Raw genomic sequence first — 15,850 nt, 5'->3', positions numbered from 1 at the left:
TATGAGGAAGTAGTCCCGCCGTGTTCCTTTTGTTATTTTCAGCCACAAACACTCACACCTGTCACCTATCTTCCTGAGAAATCTAATAGATGAAATATCGATCGAGCAAAAACGAATCTCATACAGACAGGTGTGAACGAGGCCCGTGTTCCCTTTGTTCTTCACTTATCTCCATGGGAAATCTAATAGGTGATGGCGAATAAGACACGCCCCCTAGTTCTTATGAGGTCAGACTGGTGGAATACAGTCAGTCGTCCCTTTCACTCCAACACCGAGCAGTCCTCTTTTTTTGAGCTCTCTTAGTTTTAATTGCATTTGATCTACCTTTGTTCCCTATACCCCTTTTACTTTCTCTCTCAAGTTACCTCTTCATGCGAGCTTTTCAAATTCACATACTTATATTTTAGTTCCCAGTCGAGAAGTACCACAACGCCCCCAGGACAGTACACGGCTGCAGAACAAAAACTGTTCAACAAATGGGATGGACAAAGGAATAACGTGAGTAACGATGGGTCCTTCCTCCCGGGCTAGAATATATAAGAAATTACATAAAAAGTATCAAAAAACTGAATTCTTTCTTTTCTTTATGACTTCCCCCACCATTCTTTCTTGTGTCGGATCCTGTAAGACTCGGTCAGTTACGCTGCGAGTAGTCTTACCTATGGGCTGTGTTTATTCACGGTAGACGCGGGATTGAATCCTCCCGGGTTAGAATATATCATAAATTTCATAAAAAATATCAAAAACAGAATTATTTCGTTTCTTTATGACTTCCCCCACCATTCTTTCTTGTGTCGGATCCTGTAAGACTCGGTCAGTTACGCTGCGAGTAGTCTTACCTATGGGCTGTGTTTATTCACGGTAGACGCGGGATTGAATCCTCCCGGGTTAGAATATATAAGAAATTACATAAAAAGTATCAAAAAACTGAATTCTTTCTTTTCTTTATGACTTCCCCCACCATTCTTTCTTGTGTCGGATCCTGTAAGACTCGGTCAGTTACGCTGCGAGTAGTCTTACCTATGGGCTGTGTTTATTCACGGTAGACGCGGGATTGAATCCTCCCGGGTTAGAATATATCATACATTTTATAAAAAGTATCAAAAAACAGAATTCTTTCTTTTCTTTATGACTTCCCCCACCATTCTTTCTTGTGTCGGATCCTGTAAGACTCGGTCAGTTACGCTGCGAGTAGTCTTACCTATGGGCTGTGTTTATTCACGGTAGACGCGGGATTGAATCCTCCCGGGCTAGAAAATATCAGAAATTTTATAAAAAGTATCAAAAAACCGAATTATTTCTTTTTCAAAACTTTCCATCTCGAAACTCCTTCTTCACGGGCTATCATCAAAGTGCGGATTCGTCTCTCCCAAGGGTAATTCTTGATAGACTCCATTAATTTTTTTGAAGAACATTAACGATTCTTATCACATTTAAACCACCACTTCCTCCTTTTCGCATCAGAAGTAAGTTCCGTCCTAAGTTATCAGCGATGAGCGAAAGTTGAGGAAAATGGGCAGTACCGGGTAAAGGATGAGACTATGAATAGAGAGTACAATATATGTTATTTGAAAGTAACGGTGTTGAATGAGTTGAATGAAATAAGATGACTGATCTTTCCTCCCCTTGTGTACAGTCTGCCAGGACTCGAGCCATTTAAGTTCCCGGCTATTCCACAATTTTTGAGCTTAAAGACTAATTTAGAGTGAGATACGGTATCAACGGCTTTTTTGAAATCCACATAAACTGGCCAAATGGGCTTCTTACAGGAAAAATCTGATAACAAGTCTCCAAAATAACTTGCAAACTGACGACGTTAATGAGATAGGGCGATAATTCGAGGCGTCACTACGAGAACCTTTTTTGAATAATGGAAAAATGATTGTTTCTTTCCATAGGCTGGGGATAGCACCTGTTTTAAGAGACTTGTTGAAAATAAGTGATCGTTTGCCCTTTTTAGTTGAAAACGACCAAATTTAAAAGTGTGTCATGGTAAAACTAACTGTCCCACAAAAACAACTTTATTGATCAAAGAAATCAAAAGTAGACCTTCACTTTTGTAGTTGACAACATTTTTGTACGGACACTCCCCAGCAAATTACATATCGACAAAGTAATTTCTCCTTCAAATCGTCTCATTTCAGTGCAAAATAGAGTGGTTTTTGAGCTGTCCTCTTAAAATGAACGTAACTCTCTAGGGAGTGTCCGTACAAAAAAGTTGTCAACTACAAAAATAAAAGGTTTACCTTCGTATGTATGGTGTATGCTTAATTTGCTTTGTGGGAAGAATTATTTTACTATAACACACTCTAAAAGTTAGAAATTTTAAACTAAAACAAGCAAATTTGATATCATTTTGGCCGGTACTGGTTTGATGAATGATGATATTTTATGAGTATCTTCAAATCGATACACTTGGAGTCCTACAAGCCTTAGTGACAATCAAAAATGTAATCAACTTTTTCAGTCTTATTTTAACTGAGTCAATTCGATCAATTTGAACCAAGTTCTGTCTTGAAAACCAAAACTTTATATGTATACAATTCGTACTGATCAAATACAAAAACTTCATTTTCCGACAATAGCCCAATAAAAAAAGAGAATTGGGAAAGCTTGATTCCAGGCCGGATAGAAAGACAGAAATACAGCGATATCATTTTCCACCTGAGAAAGATGGATCTTCATTTTTTCGAGACTTAGGAGATTGTTGAGTTCTGAAAAATATAATGTAACAGTTATCTGACTCAACAGAACAGTTTACCTAGAAAGCAAACAAAGTCCATCACGGTTCTCATATCCACGTTGACAGTCTGAGCCAGCTTCCCCCGAATTCTTATTCAAATCCCACATTTGAAACACTCCTTCATCACCCAGCAGACAAAGAACGCCTTGAAATCGACCGGTACATCCAATATGAGTTTGCAGAGGGTTCAATAGTTCCAAGTAACCGACACTTTCAGATTTGTTTCCATTTTTAAGAAAATCGATGAATTTGTAATGATTCATTTCCATCAGATATTCGTCAATTTTCTCTTCAAGTGTCACAATGAAACTGGTAAAGAATATTGACACATATCTCCAAGACTTTCCAGAACAAGACAACGGTTTCTCGGACATCATTTGAGATTCTGCGTAAGTTGCGAATGAGTCACTCCAAATCTTAAAATTTGAAAATATACATCAGTCGAAATAAAGAAGTAAACTTACCAACTCATGCATATTTGGAATTTGATATCTATTCGCGTACTTCTTTCTCAACAAGTTGAAATCATTCAGGAACCATTTTCTAGCATGTGATGGCTCATCAGTTTCACACAATCCAAGGTTATCTACATATCTGGGCATGCAATCTGATCCGGGAACATTGTTCGTCACACTTGTCATGTCCGTTGCAAACATTTTGGGTGTCAGACTGAAATTATAATGAATCGATGGTTTTTCGAATATGAGTTTACCAACCTTGGTCCAATCAAACAAACTACTTTGAAGACGCCATTGACCTCATTGACAGCACATTCATACATTGTTTGGAGAGGCATGATGAGTTCCAGAATACCTAGAGTAGTGTTAGCACCAGAAGCCAGGATAGCTCTCCTTTCTTTCGGATTTTTCGAAAAATACTCTTGTTGAACGCGGGTTTCCAGGGTATCCAACATTTTTTCAAAGTCATGAATAGGGACTGCCAAATATCTTATTCTTTCCTGCTTCTGATTTCTATCATTGATGTTCCAATCCTCCAGTTCCTTCGATAAATCATAGGACGGGTCCTGAATAAATTGTTTTAAATCTAATGTAAGGTATGAGAGTGCTTACGAGTTGATGCATATTCGACACGTTAAACTTCTTGGCAAGTTTTACCCTCACATCATTGACTTTCTCCTTGAAATAGTCGCTATCGAAAATGTTCACATTTTTCTCGGGGTTTTCCGGAACACATAGACCGTCTTCATGTTTGTAATGTGTCGGGCAAGCCGATCCAAGAACGTTTTTGGTCACAATTTTCGGATCGATATCGAACATTTTTGGTTCCAAGCTATAATCCGTTATAGTCATTCATTTTTAATAAACCAATTACAAACCTTGGACCAATCAAACAAACTATTTTCCACTGATTGTTCATTAGTTTTGGAGCACATGCAAACGTCTTCTGAAGCGGAATGACAGCTTCCAGATCTCCCAAAGTCGAATTGAGTCCAGATGCAAATATTTCTTCCTTCTCGACATTCTTGATATACTCTCTATTGATTTTGTTTCGGAGAGTATTCAATGTGTGTTGATATCCAGTTCCTCGCAATATCCAGTATCTTTGATAGTTTTTGAGACTTGTATCATTAGCAGAGACGTCTAAAGACTCAAGTATTTTGAGAAGATCCTTGTTCCAGGTCTGGAAAAAACCAATTTTTTTAAAAATTAACTCAGTTTTTTTTTCATTTCTCACCAGTTTATGCATGTCTGGAACATTATACTTTTTTGCAAACTTCCTCCTGATATCATTGATTGATTCTGTGAAATCTGGATCATTAAGTTCACAGTGTCCGCCATCGTATTGATAGAAATCATAACATTTCGAATTGGATTCATTAGTCATGTTTTCCCACATATTAACCTTGAAGTCTCCGCTGAAATTCGGTAGACTAATAATGATAGCCAATGAGCTAAAACTTACTAGGGTCCAAGTAAACACACAATAATGTATTTGTCTCCCTCTGGCTTAGGTCCACAACCAATATATCTTTGAAGTGGGTTGAGCAACTCCAAATAGCTCAAGGAGGTGTCTCTGCGATCCTTGTATTCCCCAGATTTCATATAATCAATAAGGTGCTCCAATATTTTATTTAGTTCATATTCGAACACATTGTAAATTCTGTGTAGATCAGTCTTTGGCACGACCATGTATCTCCATGTCTTGCGTGCCTCTGGCCAAGGTCTATCCCAAGCAAGTGGTTCCAGCACTCTAACCAAATCCTCTGACCATTCCTGAAATATTTACTTTTATTGAATAGAACTGAATGAAAAATTATCTTACCAATGGGTGCATGTTTGAAATTTGATATACCCTGCTGAATGCAAATCTTATCTTGTTGAACTGCCGAACATGTGTATCAGGATGGAAAGATCGTAATTCCTCGTAATCTCGCAAATTAATGGAGTCGTTCGAGAAAGGCAGGAGCTCGGAGAAGGCAGGAGGCAGGAGCAGGGTGAGCAATGAGAGCAACTTCATCGCTACTCGATCGAATGACTTCGAACTGAGGAAATCTGTGAATTCTCACTTCTTATATACACCGCTCCTTATCTGATCAAGATGTTATCAGTGGGATATCACGATGAACTTTTCCAAAAAACACATCTGATAAGAAAAAGATTAGATTGATAAGCTGTTGATAAGATCTCAATCAGATAAGATGGGGGGTATATAAGAAGAGAGAATTCACAGATTTCCTCAGTTCGAAATTATTCGATCGAGTAGCGATGAATTTCCATTCGCCGCTCTTCACCTTCCTACTGCTGGTAGTAGTTGCTCCATCAGAACCCTCTGATCGGTTCCTCTCCGATGTGAATCAGTTGCGGCGTCAATATGCATTGGAATACAATGTTTCTGACATGCATGAGTTGGTAAGGGACTAGGAGAATAGTAAATTTTAACTAATTTGTAAAACTTCAGATCTGGAGCAATGAGCTTGTTGAAATTCTGAAACCACTCGATTGGTATCGTGCTTGGCCAGAAGCTCGCAAAACGTGGAGATACATGTATTTCAACTCCTCTGTCATCCCAACAAAAGATATTGAAGGACAGCTGATTTTGTTTTTTGCTAAAACTCAATCACAACAGAAAGAGTACATTGAAAATAGTAAGGAAGTACTTGAGCGTTCAGCAGGTGCGTTGGAGTTGCTCAACCCGCATCAAAAATTCTTTGGTTGTGGTCCAAAAACAGAGGGAGATTCCAAGCTCACAGTGTGTTTAATGGGACCGAGGTAATGTTTAAAGCTGTCCACTCTTACGATGTGAAAGAAATCATTCAAAATTTTTAGTGGAGATTTCAAGTTGTTTGATACAAGCGGTCAATCCCCTGAACGTTTCCTGGAAGATGTAAATGGCGTGAGAAGAACATACGCAAATCAATTCAATGTCTCTAACATGCACGAATTGGTAAGACTCACACTCGAAACTCATATGTTCTAGTTTTTTAAAGATCTGGAACGAGAATCTAGTGAATACTGCCAAAGCTTTGGATTTAAATGCTCACAAATGGTCAGAGGCACGAATAACATGGAGATATTTATTTATCAAAACGTATAACACTTCATCGAAATACATTGAAAAAGAAATTGAAGAGGAGTTTTTGAAATTAAATGAAACAGAAAAACAAAGCTACATTGATAAATATGTTGGCTCCTCGTTAGGCAAACCTGAACTTCTAAATCCACATCATAGATTCATGGGATGTGCACAAAGAATAGGGAAAATCTTATGTCTTTTAGGAACAGAGTGTGTTTGCGAAATTAGAAATCATTGATAACAAATGTCATTGTAGGGGTGGATTGACTCTATTTGATACAAGTCTTGAATCAAATGCCAAGCCTGGATCTCAATGCTATAGAAACTATGAGAACGTTAACGGGCTTTGTGTTGCAACAAAACAAGAAAAACTCACGATACGTATCAATCAAATCAGAGAGAAATATGCGAAACTGTACAATGTGCCGAATATGCATCAACTGGTAAGTGAAGTCATCTGATTTATAAAAACAAAAAAGTAATTTCAGATTTGGAGCGAAGATCTCTTGAAGTTTTCGAATGACGGAAATTTCATGATTGACCCGCCACAAATGGGAAAAACGATGAGACACGTCTATCTGCCGAAATTTGAATATGAGGAATATTTTGATTTTTTTATTGAATCTCGCATCGAAAACAACTTTATCTCAAAAGATCCAATTGAGCGGAATTCCTTCTTTGCATCTAATGTCCAGACTTCTCTTGGTGACTTGGAACTCTTGATTCCTCTTCAGAAAAGTATCGCTTGTGAATACATGAGGATTGAACGAGATAAGAAGGAATATGTTTGTGTAATCGGACCAAGGTAGGAAAATATTAATTTACAAGTTTCACAAGATTGATTCTCCAGCGGAAAACCAAAAATGTTCAATGTCGACACAGCAAGTGTGACAACTCATGTTGCTGCATCGAACTGCTCTGCACGATACAAAAGTCTGGATGGATTGTGTGTTCCAGAAAATCCGACGGATGTCTCTTATTTTGGAAACTCCTCTGATTTTTTGAATGACGTCAATGATGCCAGAAGAAAGTATGCGAATAGGTACAACATCTCAAACATGCATAAATTGGTAAGACTAGAACAATTTCATTAGTCATGCCTGTTTTCCAGACATGGAAGGAATCGTTAGTGACCCTCGCTAGTTCCCTAAACTGTTCTGGCAACCTGACATGTGCTAACAAGACATGGAGATACACAACAGACATGGTCTATACCGGAATAACGGAGAAGATTGATGAAGAAGTGGATTACTATCTGACTGAAATGTCTCAGGACGAGTTTCTCGAGTTTTTGAAAAGCGGTGAAACTCATCACGTTGGCCACCTGGAGCTTTTGAATCCTATGCAGACTAGTATTGGATGTGTTGAGAAACTACTGTGGGATTTCACCGTTTTCTGTTTGTTGGGTGATGAAGGCAATTTCAAGATGTGGGATTTGAAGAATGTTGAATCGAAAGCTGGCTCGAGTTGTGCACCAGGATATGAAAATGATGACGGGTTGTGCTCTATTCCAGAGTAAGTTATTCAAACTTTTTTTCTTTTAATGTATTTAAATTCTTGCAGAGCAAAATCCATTGTTGAAACGACTACCGAAGAATCGACGACTGGAGCTTCTACCACCTCCAGCGCTCCAAAAAAATCAAATGTTGAAACGACTACCAAAGAATCAACTACCGAAGAAACGACAACCGAAGAATCAACCACTGGAGTTTCTACCACCTCCAGCGCTCCATCAAAACGTCGCCTTCTCCCAAAGTCTTCAAAGAAACATTCCGCTCGTAACAACAAGAAAACTGGTGGAAAATAAAACATCTCTCGAATCAATGAAGGACAATCTTTCACATTCTCCTCTTTTCATTTACACTCAAATTTTATGTCTTTATCGACATTTGAAAAAATAAAAAATTTGGGAGAATCCTTGTTGTTCCTTTCATACATGAGTTTTAGCAGACATATAATACTACCTTCTTCCATCGAGAAGAATTCAGATTGTGTATCTACAGTAACCCAGGATATAGGAATGCACTAATTAAATTTGAAATGGAAACTGACAGATAGAAAATTTTAGTTTAGATTAGTTAAGGGTAAGATATTTAGACAGATTTAATTGGGTAAAATTCAATTTGAAACACCGTGAATGGACTTTAACAAAGAAATCATGTTCACGAGGTTGAGTCCGGCAATTATCCGTACGGATTTCAATAAATTGCGAGCAATGTTAAGAAGAGAACCGAATGTAATGTTCATGTCGTCGTAGATCGGAGACATCTGATAAGGGAAGTCTTTGGAGACGCGGCTTTCAAACGATCTAATAATTTGTTTGAGAGCTTATAACTCGGCTCGCAGAGACATTTAGCCGGTTTTGATGGCAGAAATGGACTTCCCGTAGTCGAAAGTACCGTATAACCAAATTTATGGACAGTTTGCCGCATCTCCAAACACTTGTCTTGTGAGTAATATGGTCATGATCTATATTTGAATTTCTGCAGTAGCGAGCATAAGTGAGGGCTTTTTTTTGGCAGATAGCTGAAACATTCAGCAATAAGAAAATAAGTTATTTGAAAAAATCATCATCTCAAATTTTATCGATAATCAATTTTTCCTGACCGTGATTTGAAAATTAAAAACAACTTTTTATTTTTCTCTAGGAGTTATTGAGTTTTTGATGACAAAATTATGAGAAATGTTTGGATAAGCAAAAAATTACGTTGGATCTTTTTTCTTAAAACCTGAGCATCGTGTTCTTCTTCTAAAAACCTGAGCAGGAAAAATTGATTAACGATAAAATTTAATATGATGATTATTTTAAAAAACTTATGTCCTTATTGCTGAACGTTTCAGCTATCTGTCAAAAAAAGTGTATGCAAAACGGACACGATTCAGTAGAGTTACACAAGAAAGTATGAATCTGGAAACGTATATGTCAAAAAGGGGATCAATAGGCAAAATTTTTTGATCATTTGCTGTATGTTAGAAGAAAAACGGTATAGAAAAAACAACCATTTCCTACAGACATACAAAATCTAAAAACTGAAAATTTCAAACGTTTCAACCTCTGACCACGTGTTTTTTGTATCGCAAAGGTCATCTTGATAATGGATATATAAAAGCGGAGAAAGCAGAGATTTTAGTCAGTTTTGAAGTTCAAAAACTTCCTCTCCTGCAAAATGATCATCACACCATGGGTTGTCTTCGCACTCCTCATACTCGGAGTTTCCCTTGCATCTTCTACACAGTCTGATAATCCTTCTTCCGCCACGTCACTCCCTTCAACCTCAACACCACGTCCAACTACGCAAGCAGAGTTTGACCAATTTGTTCAGGAAATTAATAACGTACGCCGGTCGTTTGCAAAAAAACACAATATTGCTGACATGCATGAGCTGGTAATGTTTTTATTGAATACTTATCCATTCAAAAATTTTTATTTTCAGACATGGAATGAAGAACTTCTACTTGAGACTAAAAAAAACAAGATTTGCATGATGAACTAGGGAGAAACGAAAAAAGAGACTTCACTTTCGAATGGACTTGCAAAAAGTTTCTTGAGACACTGGATAAAATCATTGCTCAAATCGAAGCCGACCAGATCAAAGACGGTTTCAATATTCTTAGTAGTACCAAAGTTATAACTCTTCTTGCACCAGTTCATCGGCACATTTTGTGTTACGAAAATTTTGACCCATTATATTTTTCAATACTATGCGCACTTGCACCGGGGTAAGATTATAATGAAATGAAATGGTTCAAGCGGAAATTTTTGAAGAGCATTTGTTGGCATTAAAACAGATAAAGATGTGGTGAAAAGTATAATGAATGTGAAAGGAAATCCTGGATCGGAATGCTTTGATGGATATGGAAACAACGACGGATTGTGTTCTTTTTTGGTCCCGTCTACTTCGACAATTAAAATAACCACTCAAAAACAGTGAGTTGTCGTTAGTGTCATTGAAGTATCAGTCTTATTTTTTATTTTTTAGAATCGAAACTACTACTGCAGTGGAATCTGTTTCTCATTCACGACATCTCATGCTTCAAGTGGTGTTCGTTCTCAGTCTTGTGACTATTGATCTTCAACGTTTTTTCTCTTGAAAAAATAAAGAATGGTTTAGTTTTGTTTTATTCCTCGTTTAATCAAAATATCTGTTCAAACAAATTTGGACAACAGATCGTGCATCTTGGAAAAAAATGCAACCGTCAAAATGTGCAAATGCTGTCTGTGAAAAAACTTTTAAAACCAGATGGTGTATTTACAGTAGCCCCTGATCTAAGAATGTACTAATAAAAACTGAAACGAAAACTGACAGATGGAAAATTCTATTTTTTTTATTATATTTTATTGACAGAAAATCAGCATGAAAGAGCATTTCTCACAATCCGGAGACATTGGAAAGAGCCAAGATTTTTGCATGGCGGACATGGGGAACCACATGACCACGAAGAGGAAATTTGAGAAAAAATTGAGACGGAGCTTTGAAATTGATTTAATTTTGTTGAGCATTCAGAGCAGCTGGTGCATCGGCTGCATGCTGATTCTATGTAGGAGAATATGTAGGGTGAGGAATTGGCTTGTGATGAGAATAGTATTGTGGGGCTCCTTCATAATGACCTACTCTGCTGTGAGAGGTAGTAAGAGCCGAGAATTTTTTCAAGATGGCTCCCATTGTGGCGTGGTCCAGACTCATCACATCATTCGGGAGAATCGACTGAAGCTCTGCGTGGTTGTTGGCCTTGGAGATGAGGTCATCCTGAAAACGCAGAACGATTCAACTACACTTTGAAGCTGTGTGGGTAGTATTACTTTCAATTTCTGCAAATTGTAACCGCGAGCAATCGAGAAGATGTCCTTCCTCGATTTCTTAGAGTCTCGCATCAGGAAGCGTTCGCACGCATTCATCGGAGTCGTGGCACACCACATGTCGGAGAGACGGAGCACTCCATCAACACATTTGTCTGAAAAGGAGCAAGTATTTGAGTTATGTTACTGTGCCTACCGTCAATGCAGAGCTCTCCATTGATTGTCTCCAGAAACTTCTGAAGTTCTTCCGCTTCCACATTTTCCAGCACGATCTCATCTTTGGTGGACTCATCGAACTCTTTGAAGAACATCGACTTGAAGAAGTCGGAGTGAGAGGCAAGGTGCTGGAAATATTTGGATTTTATATTAACAGAACTACAGTACCGCTCAAAATGTTATCAACTTTGGCTATTTTCAGTGGAAAATGTCTAAGTTTGACAGTGTATTTTGGTGTCACTTGATTGTAGAGCAACTTTTATTTTGCATTGATGGAACAGAGCAAAAATGGTAGATTATTTTTGTAATCGACCATTTTTTGTAGAGACACTACTACGAATGTTACAACTAATCGAAGCCAATTCTAATTTCAGTGCATTTCAGCGAAATTTTGAAGCTTTTCACTTTGACAACCTGTAACTTTCATGGTAGTGCCCCTACAAAAAATGATCAACTACAAAAATAATACGCTATTTTTGCTCTGTCTTACCCATACAAAATAAAATTTGTCGGAGAGTTAAGTGACACCGAAATACGCTGTCAAAGTTAGCCATTTTCCCCTATACCACTTACATGCTTGCTGACATGGAACTTCCTTCCGCTGGCGACAAGAACACCGTCCGAAGTTGTTTCGTCAAAAACTCCAAAGTCTCGGATGTACTTCTTCGTCTCACGTGGGGCAGCTAAGTCCGAGTGTTCTCTTTTTCGAGACTCCGTCATGGTTTCTGTAAAATTGTTATAGTTTTAATTAATTAAAGTTAATAATAGAGATAGCAAAGGTAATGTCAAAAAACATCATAAACAAAAACGGGAATTAATGAAAAACCAACAAGAAAACATTTTTTAGGAATCATCAGTTTAAAATTAAATCTAATTATATTAAATTTTTGGTGAACCGGGGGAGATCAACTAATACTGGGAGTGTGCATACAAATGAAGTGAAACTACGGGGAATGTCTTATAATAATCGGGGGAGTGAGGGGGAGGAGCTTAAAAAATATATAATTTAAACAACATTATTGTTTCTCTGTAACATGTTCAACACTTGCAAAAGATTATCGTTATTCAAAAGGTTAAAATTTTGCATCATTGGTGGAGGTGCGCGACCCGGATTTTGCATGGCCAGTAGAGGAGGTGGAGCAGGTGCGACCTCAAAATCCTGGAGAAATGCTGGACGATCAACTTGCGCGGCGTTGTCCTCGACGGCAACAAGCTGCTCGTCAAAGAAGACTGGAGGAGCAGCTGTAAGGAGGTCCATTGCCTTCCGGAGAACTGTACCGCGGGAGTCGTGGTTGAGAGTCAATAGGTCGATTGGTAGGATTTGTTGGAGCTCCGGACCGGTGGTGACGTCGGCGAGGAGACTGTTCTGGAAAAAAAGGGGTTGGAAAAGAGGAAGGTAGATCCCATTTCGAAATATCTTATATTTTATAGTCAGAGGGTATAGTATCCATATTTTTGTAGTTGAACACATTTTCCAATGGAGTCTCCCTAGAAAGTTATTCCTACCCCTATTAAAATTGTAATGCGTTTTTAGGTGTCAGCAATTCTTGGAGCCATAACTTTTTAATAGGATTTTCTATACAAGCCCATAAAGGGTGTAAAAGTTGCCAAGTTTATAATTAAGATTTGAACAAAAAAATTTACTTTACGCTGAAAAAAAGTGTTTTTTGAAGTGAAAATTGCAAAATTCTTTCTTAAAAAGTGGGGGAAGTTAGCTCAAAAAATTGCTATTTTCGAATTTTCAAATGTTTCTCGATGAAAAATGCTCACTTTCAAACCAGCCGTTTGGAAAATGCCTGTTTTAAAACTATTCCGTTTCAAAACCATCCCGCTCTTTACCTCCTTTAATACGGCGGTTTCTATTTCTAAGATAGTTTTAAAACGACTCAAAGACTTTACCTGCAAAATCTGCAGATTGTAAAGATCCGCCAGCTCAAACTTCTCCTTCTTGGACATCCGTGACTCATGCACCAAATAGTGCTCACATCTTTGAGTCGCAGTTTTTGCCTCCCACATATTGGATAGACGGAGTATTCCACCCACGGATTGATCTGAAAAAAATTATGGAATTTGTGTCAGAATCATCAAAGTCTTACCATCAACGCAGAGATCTCCATGAATGCATTCTAGGAAGTGTTGGAACTCTTCGGCTCCGACCTCTTTCAGCTCAACCCACTCTTTCTCTTTTTCAGCGAATGGGGCGTAAAAGAGAGTGTTAAAGTAGGTAGAGTGGATGGCAAGGTACTGAAAATTGGGATTTTCTTTTGATAAAAAGTTTGACTTATTTTTTTGTCAGATTTTCAAACTTTTAAATAGAAAAAAAACTGAACTAACCATCTTGCAGACATGAAACTTCTCATCCTCGACAACCAGAATCATATCATAATGATTTGGGTCGGAGCCATCAAACTCCCGAAGGTTCTTACGAGCCTGGGAGAGTCTTTGTTTCTTGAGAGCTGGGGCTTCTGCCATGATTTCTTGAGTAGGGTTGAGTGACAGATACTGAAAGAAATATTGTATTTTTATTTTCGTTTTTTTAAAAAGGTGACCCAGAGAGTAGAGTAAGAAAGAGAGATAGAGAAACTCGGCACTGAGATGAGGTAATTTTACCACAGAAACCCAAGCTCAAATTTATTTCAGATGAAATCCTAATACTAGAGCTCTGTCTGGGGCGCCTGGGGCGCGTTTCCAATTAACTTGCTGTGACTTTGGCAGTAAGGACACCCATGAGTTTACGGCAATGTCTCTCGCTGGGGGCGCTGTTGGCGCGTTTAGATGGAAATACAGAAAATGGTATCGTTAAGTTTTAATAATGCTAAATGAAAAAAAAATCTTGTCTGGCTGCTTTTTGGCGCGTTTTTACTCAAATTGCTATGCCTGCAAAAGTGATAAGTACATAGAGCGATGTCTTTGCTCGAGCTGGTGTGCCGTTCCCGCGTTTAGACCGGAAATACTAAAAATGGGAGTAAAATTTTGAATAGGAGCTCTGGAACCTTATTTTCGGGGTGTGGAGCCATAGAATCTACTATCTTTAATCCAGGAAAAAATAAATAATTTCTAGAATGAAATTCAAAATATAAATTTTGAGTCTGAAATTTGAAATCAAAATTTGTATTTTTGAATTTTTAATGTTGAATTCAGAATACCATTTTCAAAATTCACTATTCAGAATTCCTAAATTTTTCGTTGAAAATTTGAACTGCTCAAAAAAAAAACAGAATTTTATCTTTAAAGGTTTTTTTTTCAGAATCATCATGAAATAGAAAATTCTCAACAATTTTAAACCACCAACTAAAAAAATGGCGCTTTTTCAGGTTTTTTCTACAAAAATAATCAGTGAGATAACAGAAATTAAGTACATATCAGTCAAATCTTTTTTCTCTCAAAAACTTCTTTTCTGAAATTTGGCCTTATTTCCTTATCAATATACACTAATCACCCTCCTACTAATTACCCCTAATTAGCCTCCCCCGAAAAAAAACGTTCCCGATTGGCATCTTCCGCGAAAAATCGAAAAATCGAACAAAAAGTCGAAATGAAAGAGAAGAGAGAAAACCAAAATGTATATTATGATAGGAGACGCAGGCACACGGAGAGAAAAAAACCACCGACGTGCTTGTTTCAGGGGCCGTCCTCCTCCCCGTCTCTAACCTTCTTTTTTTCTCTAGCCCCACACTATTTCACGGAGTCCCCCACCCCGTCCGTCCGATTGTCCTTCCTGCCAATGAACACACAAAATAACAACACACTTTCTCTCTTCTCCCTTTCACCCTGGTTATCCACACCATATGCTACAAGTGTGTTCCCCCTTTTTCCCACCTCGGCCACCACTGCATCTCTTTGATTAAAAACAGGGGAGGGGGTCTCTCCGTACCGTGTGCTCTCTCTGCCAACCCCGTTGGTGGTGTAGAAAAGGAGAAGACGAGATAAGACACACGCGTGGACGTTGAAAACGACGCGAAGGTCAGAGAGAACATATGTCAATGCCCTTCCTCTTCTTCTTCTTCTCTTTTTCCTTTTTTCGTTTTCTTCTCTCTCCTGCTGCGTCTCTCTCTTTTTCCATGTAGTTGTCGGTCATCTATGTACTGAAAATTTGAGATTTTAATGAGTTTTTGAGCTGAAAACCTTAATTTGTGGTTCATTTATTCTGAAATTTAATATTTTACAGCTAGAAATACATTATTTACCAGTAAAAACTTTCTACATACCACTTTTATGTAGAAAAACTGTCAAAATTGTTGAAAAATTTTATTTTCCCGCAGATTTTTCCGGAAAAAAACCTTGAAATACAAAGTTTCGTATGGTATATCAATTATCATGTACTTTATATTGATTAAAGATGTTTTTCTGATTATTTTAAGAAAATTTACAGCTGAAAATTTAAAATTTAAGTTCTTTTCGAGCTGAAAACTTGAATTTCTGGTTCATTTATGCTAAAAATCAATGATTTCAAGCTTGAAGTATATATATTTTTTTTAGGTAAAAACCCTTTCAAAATGGCTTTTTGTTGAAACTTGTACTTTATATTGATTTAAGATGCTTTTTGACTAGTTTAAGAG

At 37.7% G+C, this 15,850-nt stretch overlaps 6 protein-coding genes across 6 annotated transcripts; 3 read left to right on the top strand and 3 right to left on the bottom strand.

Annotated features, from left to right (window-relative positions):
• Positions 1–2,653: 2,653 nt before the first annotated feature.
• Positions 2,654–5,038, bottom strand: GCK72_007577 (uncharacterized protein; the record flags this gene model as incomplete). The annotated part of the gene is made up of 9 exons (XM_003107245.2): positions 2,654–2,714; positions 2,762–3,159; positions 3,208–3,412; positions 3,460–3,767; positions 3,814–4,033; positions 4,080–4,384; positions 4,439–4,619; positions 4,667–4,977; positions 5,027–5,038. The coding sequence occupies 9 exons, from the start codon at positions 5,036–5,038 to the stop codon at positions 2,654–2,656; spliced, it is 2,001 nt and encodes a 666-aa protein (XP_003107293.2).
• A 431-nt stretch (positions 5,039–5,469) lies between these two features.
• Positions 5,470–8,084, top strand: GCK72_007576 (uncharacterized protein; the record flags this gene model as incomplete). The annotated part of the gene is made up of 9 exons (XM_053726307.1): positions 5,470–5,613; positions 5,663–5,973; positions 6,031–6,148; positions 6,192–6,487; positions 6,534–6,720; positions 6,766–7,082; positions 7,128–7,287; positions 7,389–7,792; positions 7,841–8,084. 9 exons carry the CDS (start codon positions 5,470–5,472, stop codon positions 8,082–8,084), a joined length of 2,181 nt encoding a protein of 726 aa, XP_053590501.1.
• A 1,360-nt stretch (positions 8,085–9,444) lies between these two features.
• GCK72_007575 (uncharacterized protein) lies at positions 9,445–9,771 on the top strand (the record flags this gene model as incomplete). The annotated part of the gene is made up of 2 exons (XM_053726306.1): positions 9,445–9,663; positions 9,712–9,771. The coding sequence occupies 2 exons, from the start codon at positions 9,445–9,447 to the stop codon at positions 9,769–9,771; spliced, it is 279 nt and encodes a 92-aa protein (XP_053590500.1).
• Positions 9,772–10,089: 318 nt separating this feature from the next.
• Positions 10,090–10,369, top strand: GCK72_007574 (uncharacterized protein; the record flags this gene model as incomplete). The annotated part of the gene is made up of 2 exons (XM_053726305.1): positions 10,090–10,205; positions 10,258–10,369. The coding sequence occupies 2 exons, from the start codon at positions 10,090–10,092 to the stop codon at positions 10,367–10,369; spliced, it is 228 nt and encodes a 75-aa protein (XP_053590499.1).
• Positions 10,370–10,761: 392 nt separating this feature from the next.
• GCK72_007573 (uncharacterized protein) lies at positions 10,762–12,011 on the bottom strand (the record flags this gene model as incomplete). The annotated part of the gene is made up of 5 exons (XM_053726304.1): positions 10,762–10,812; positions 10,891–11,025; positions 11,079–11,212; positions 11,272–11,419; positions 11,865–12,011. 5 exons carry the CDS (start codon positions 12,009–12,011, stop codon positions 10,762–10,764), a joined length of 615 nt encoding a protein of 204 aa, XP_053590498.1.
• A 286-nt stretch (positions 12,012–12,297) lies between these two features.
• Positions 12,298–13,763, bottom strand: GCK72_007572 (uncharacterized protein; the record flags this gene model as incomplete). Its single annotated transcript, XM_053726303.1, has 4 exons — positions 12,298–12,657; positions 13,191–13,342; positions 13,388–13,535; positions 13,626–13,763. 4 exons carry the CDS (start codon positions 13,761–13,763, stop codon positions 12,298–12,300), a joined length of 798 nt encoding a protein of 265 aa, XP_053590497.1.
• Positions 13,764–15,850: the final 2,087 nt, after the last annotated feature.

Source organism: Caenorhabditis remanei, chromosome II (assembly GCF_010183535.1).
Source record: "Caenorhabditis remanei strain PX506 chromosome II, whole genome shotgun sequence".
Classification (NCBI taxonomy): Eukaryota; Metazoa; Nematoda; class Chromadorea; order Rhabditida; family Rhabditidae; genus Caenorhabditis; species Caenorhabditis remanei.
Note: the sequence above shows the minus strand (reverse complement) of the source record. Positions and strands in the feature narration are given on the sequence as shown.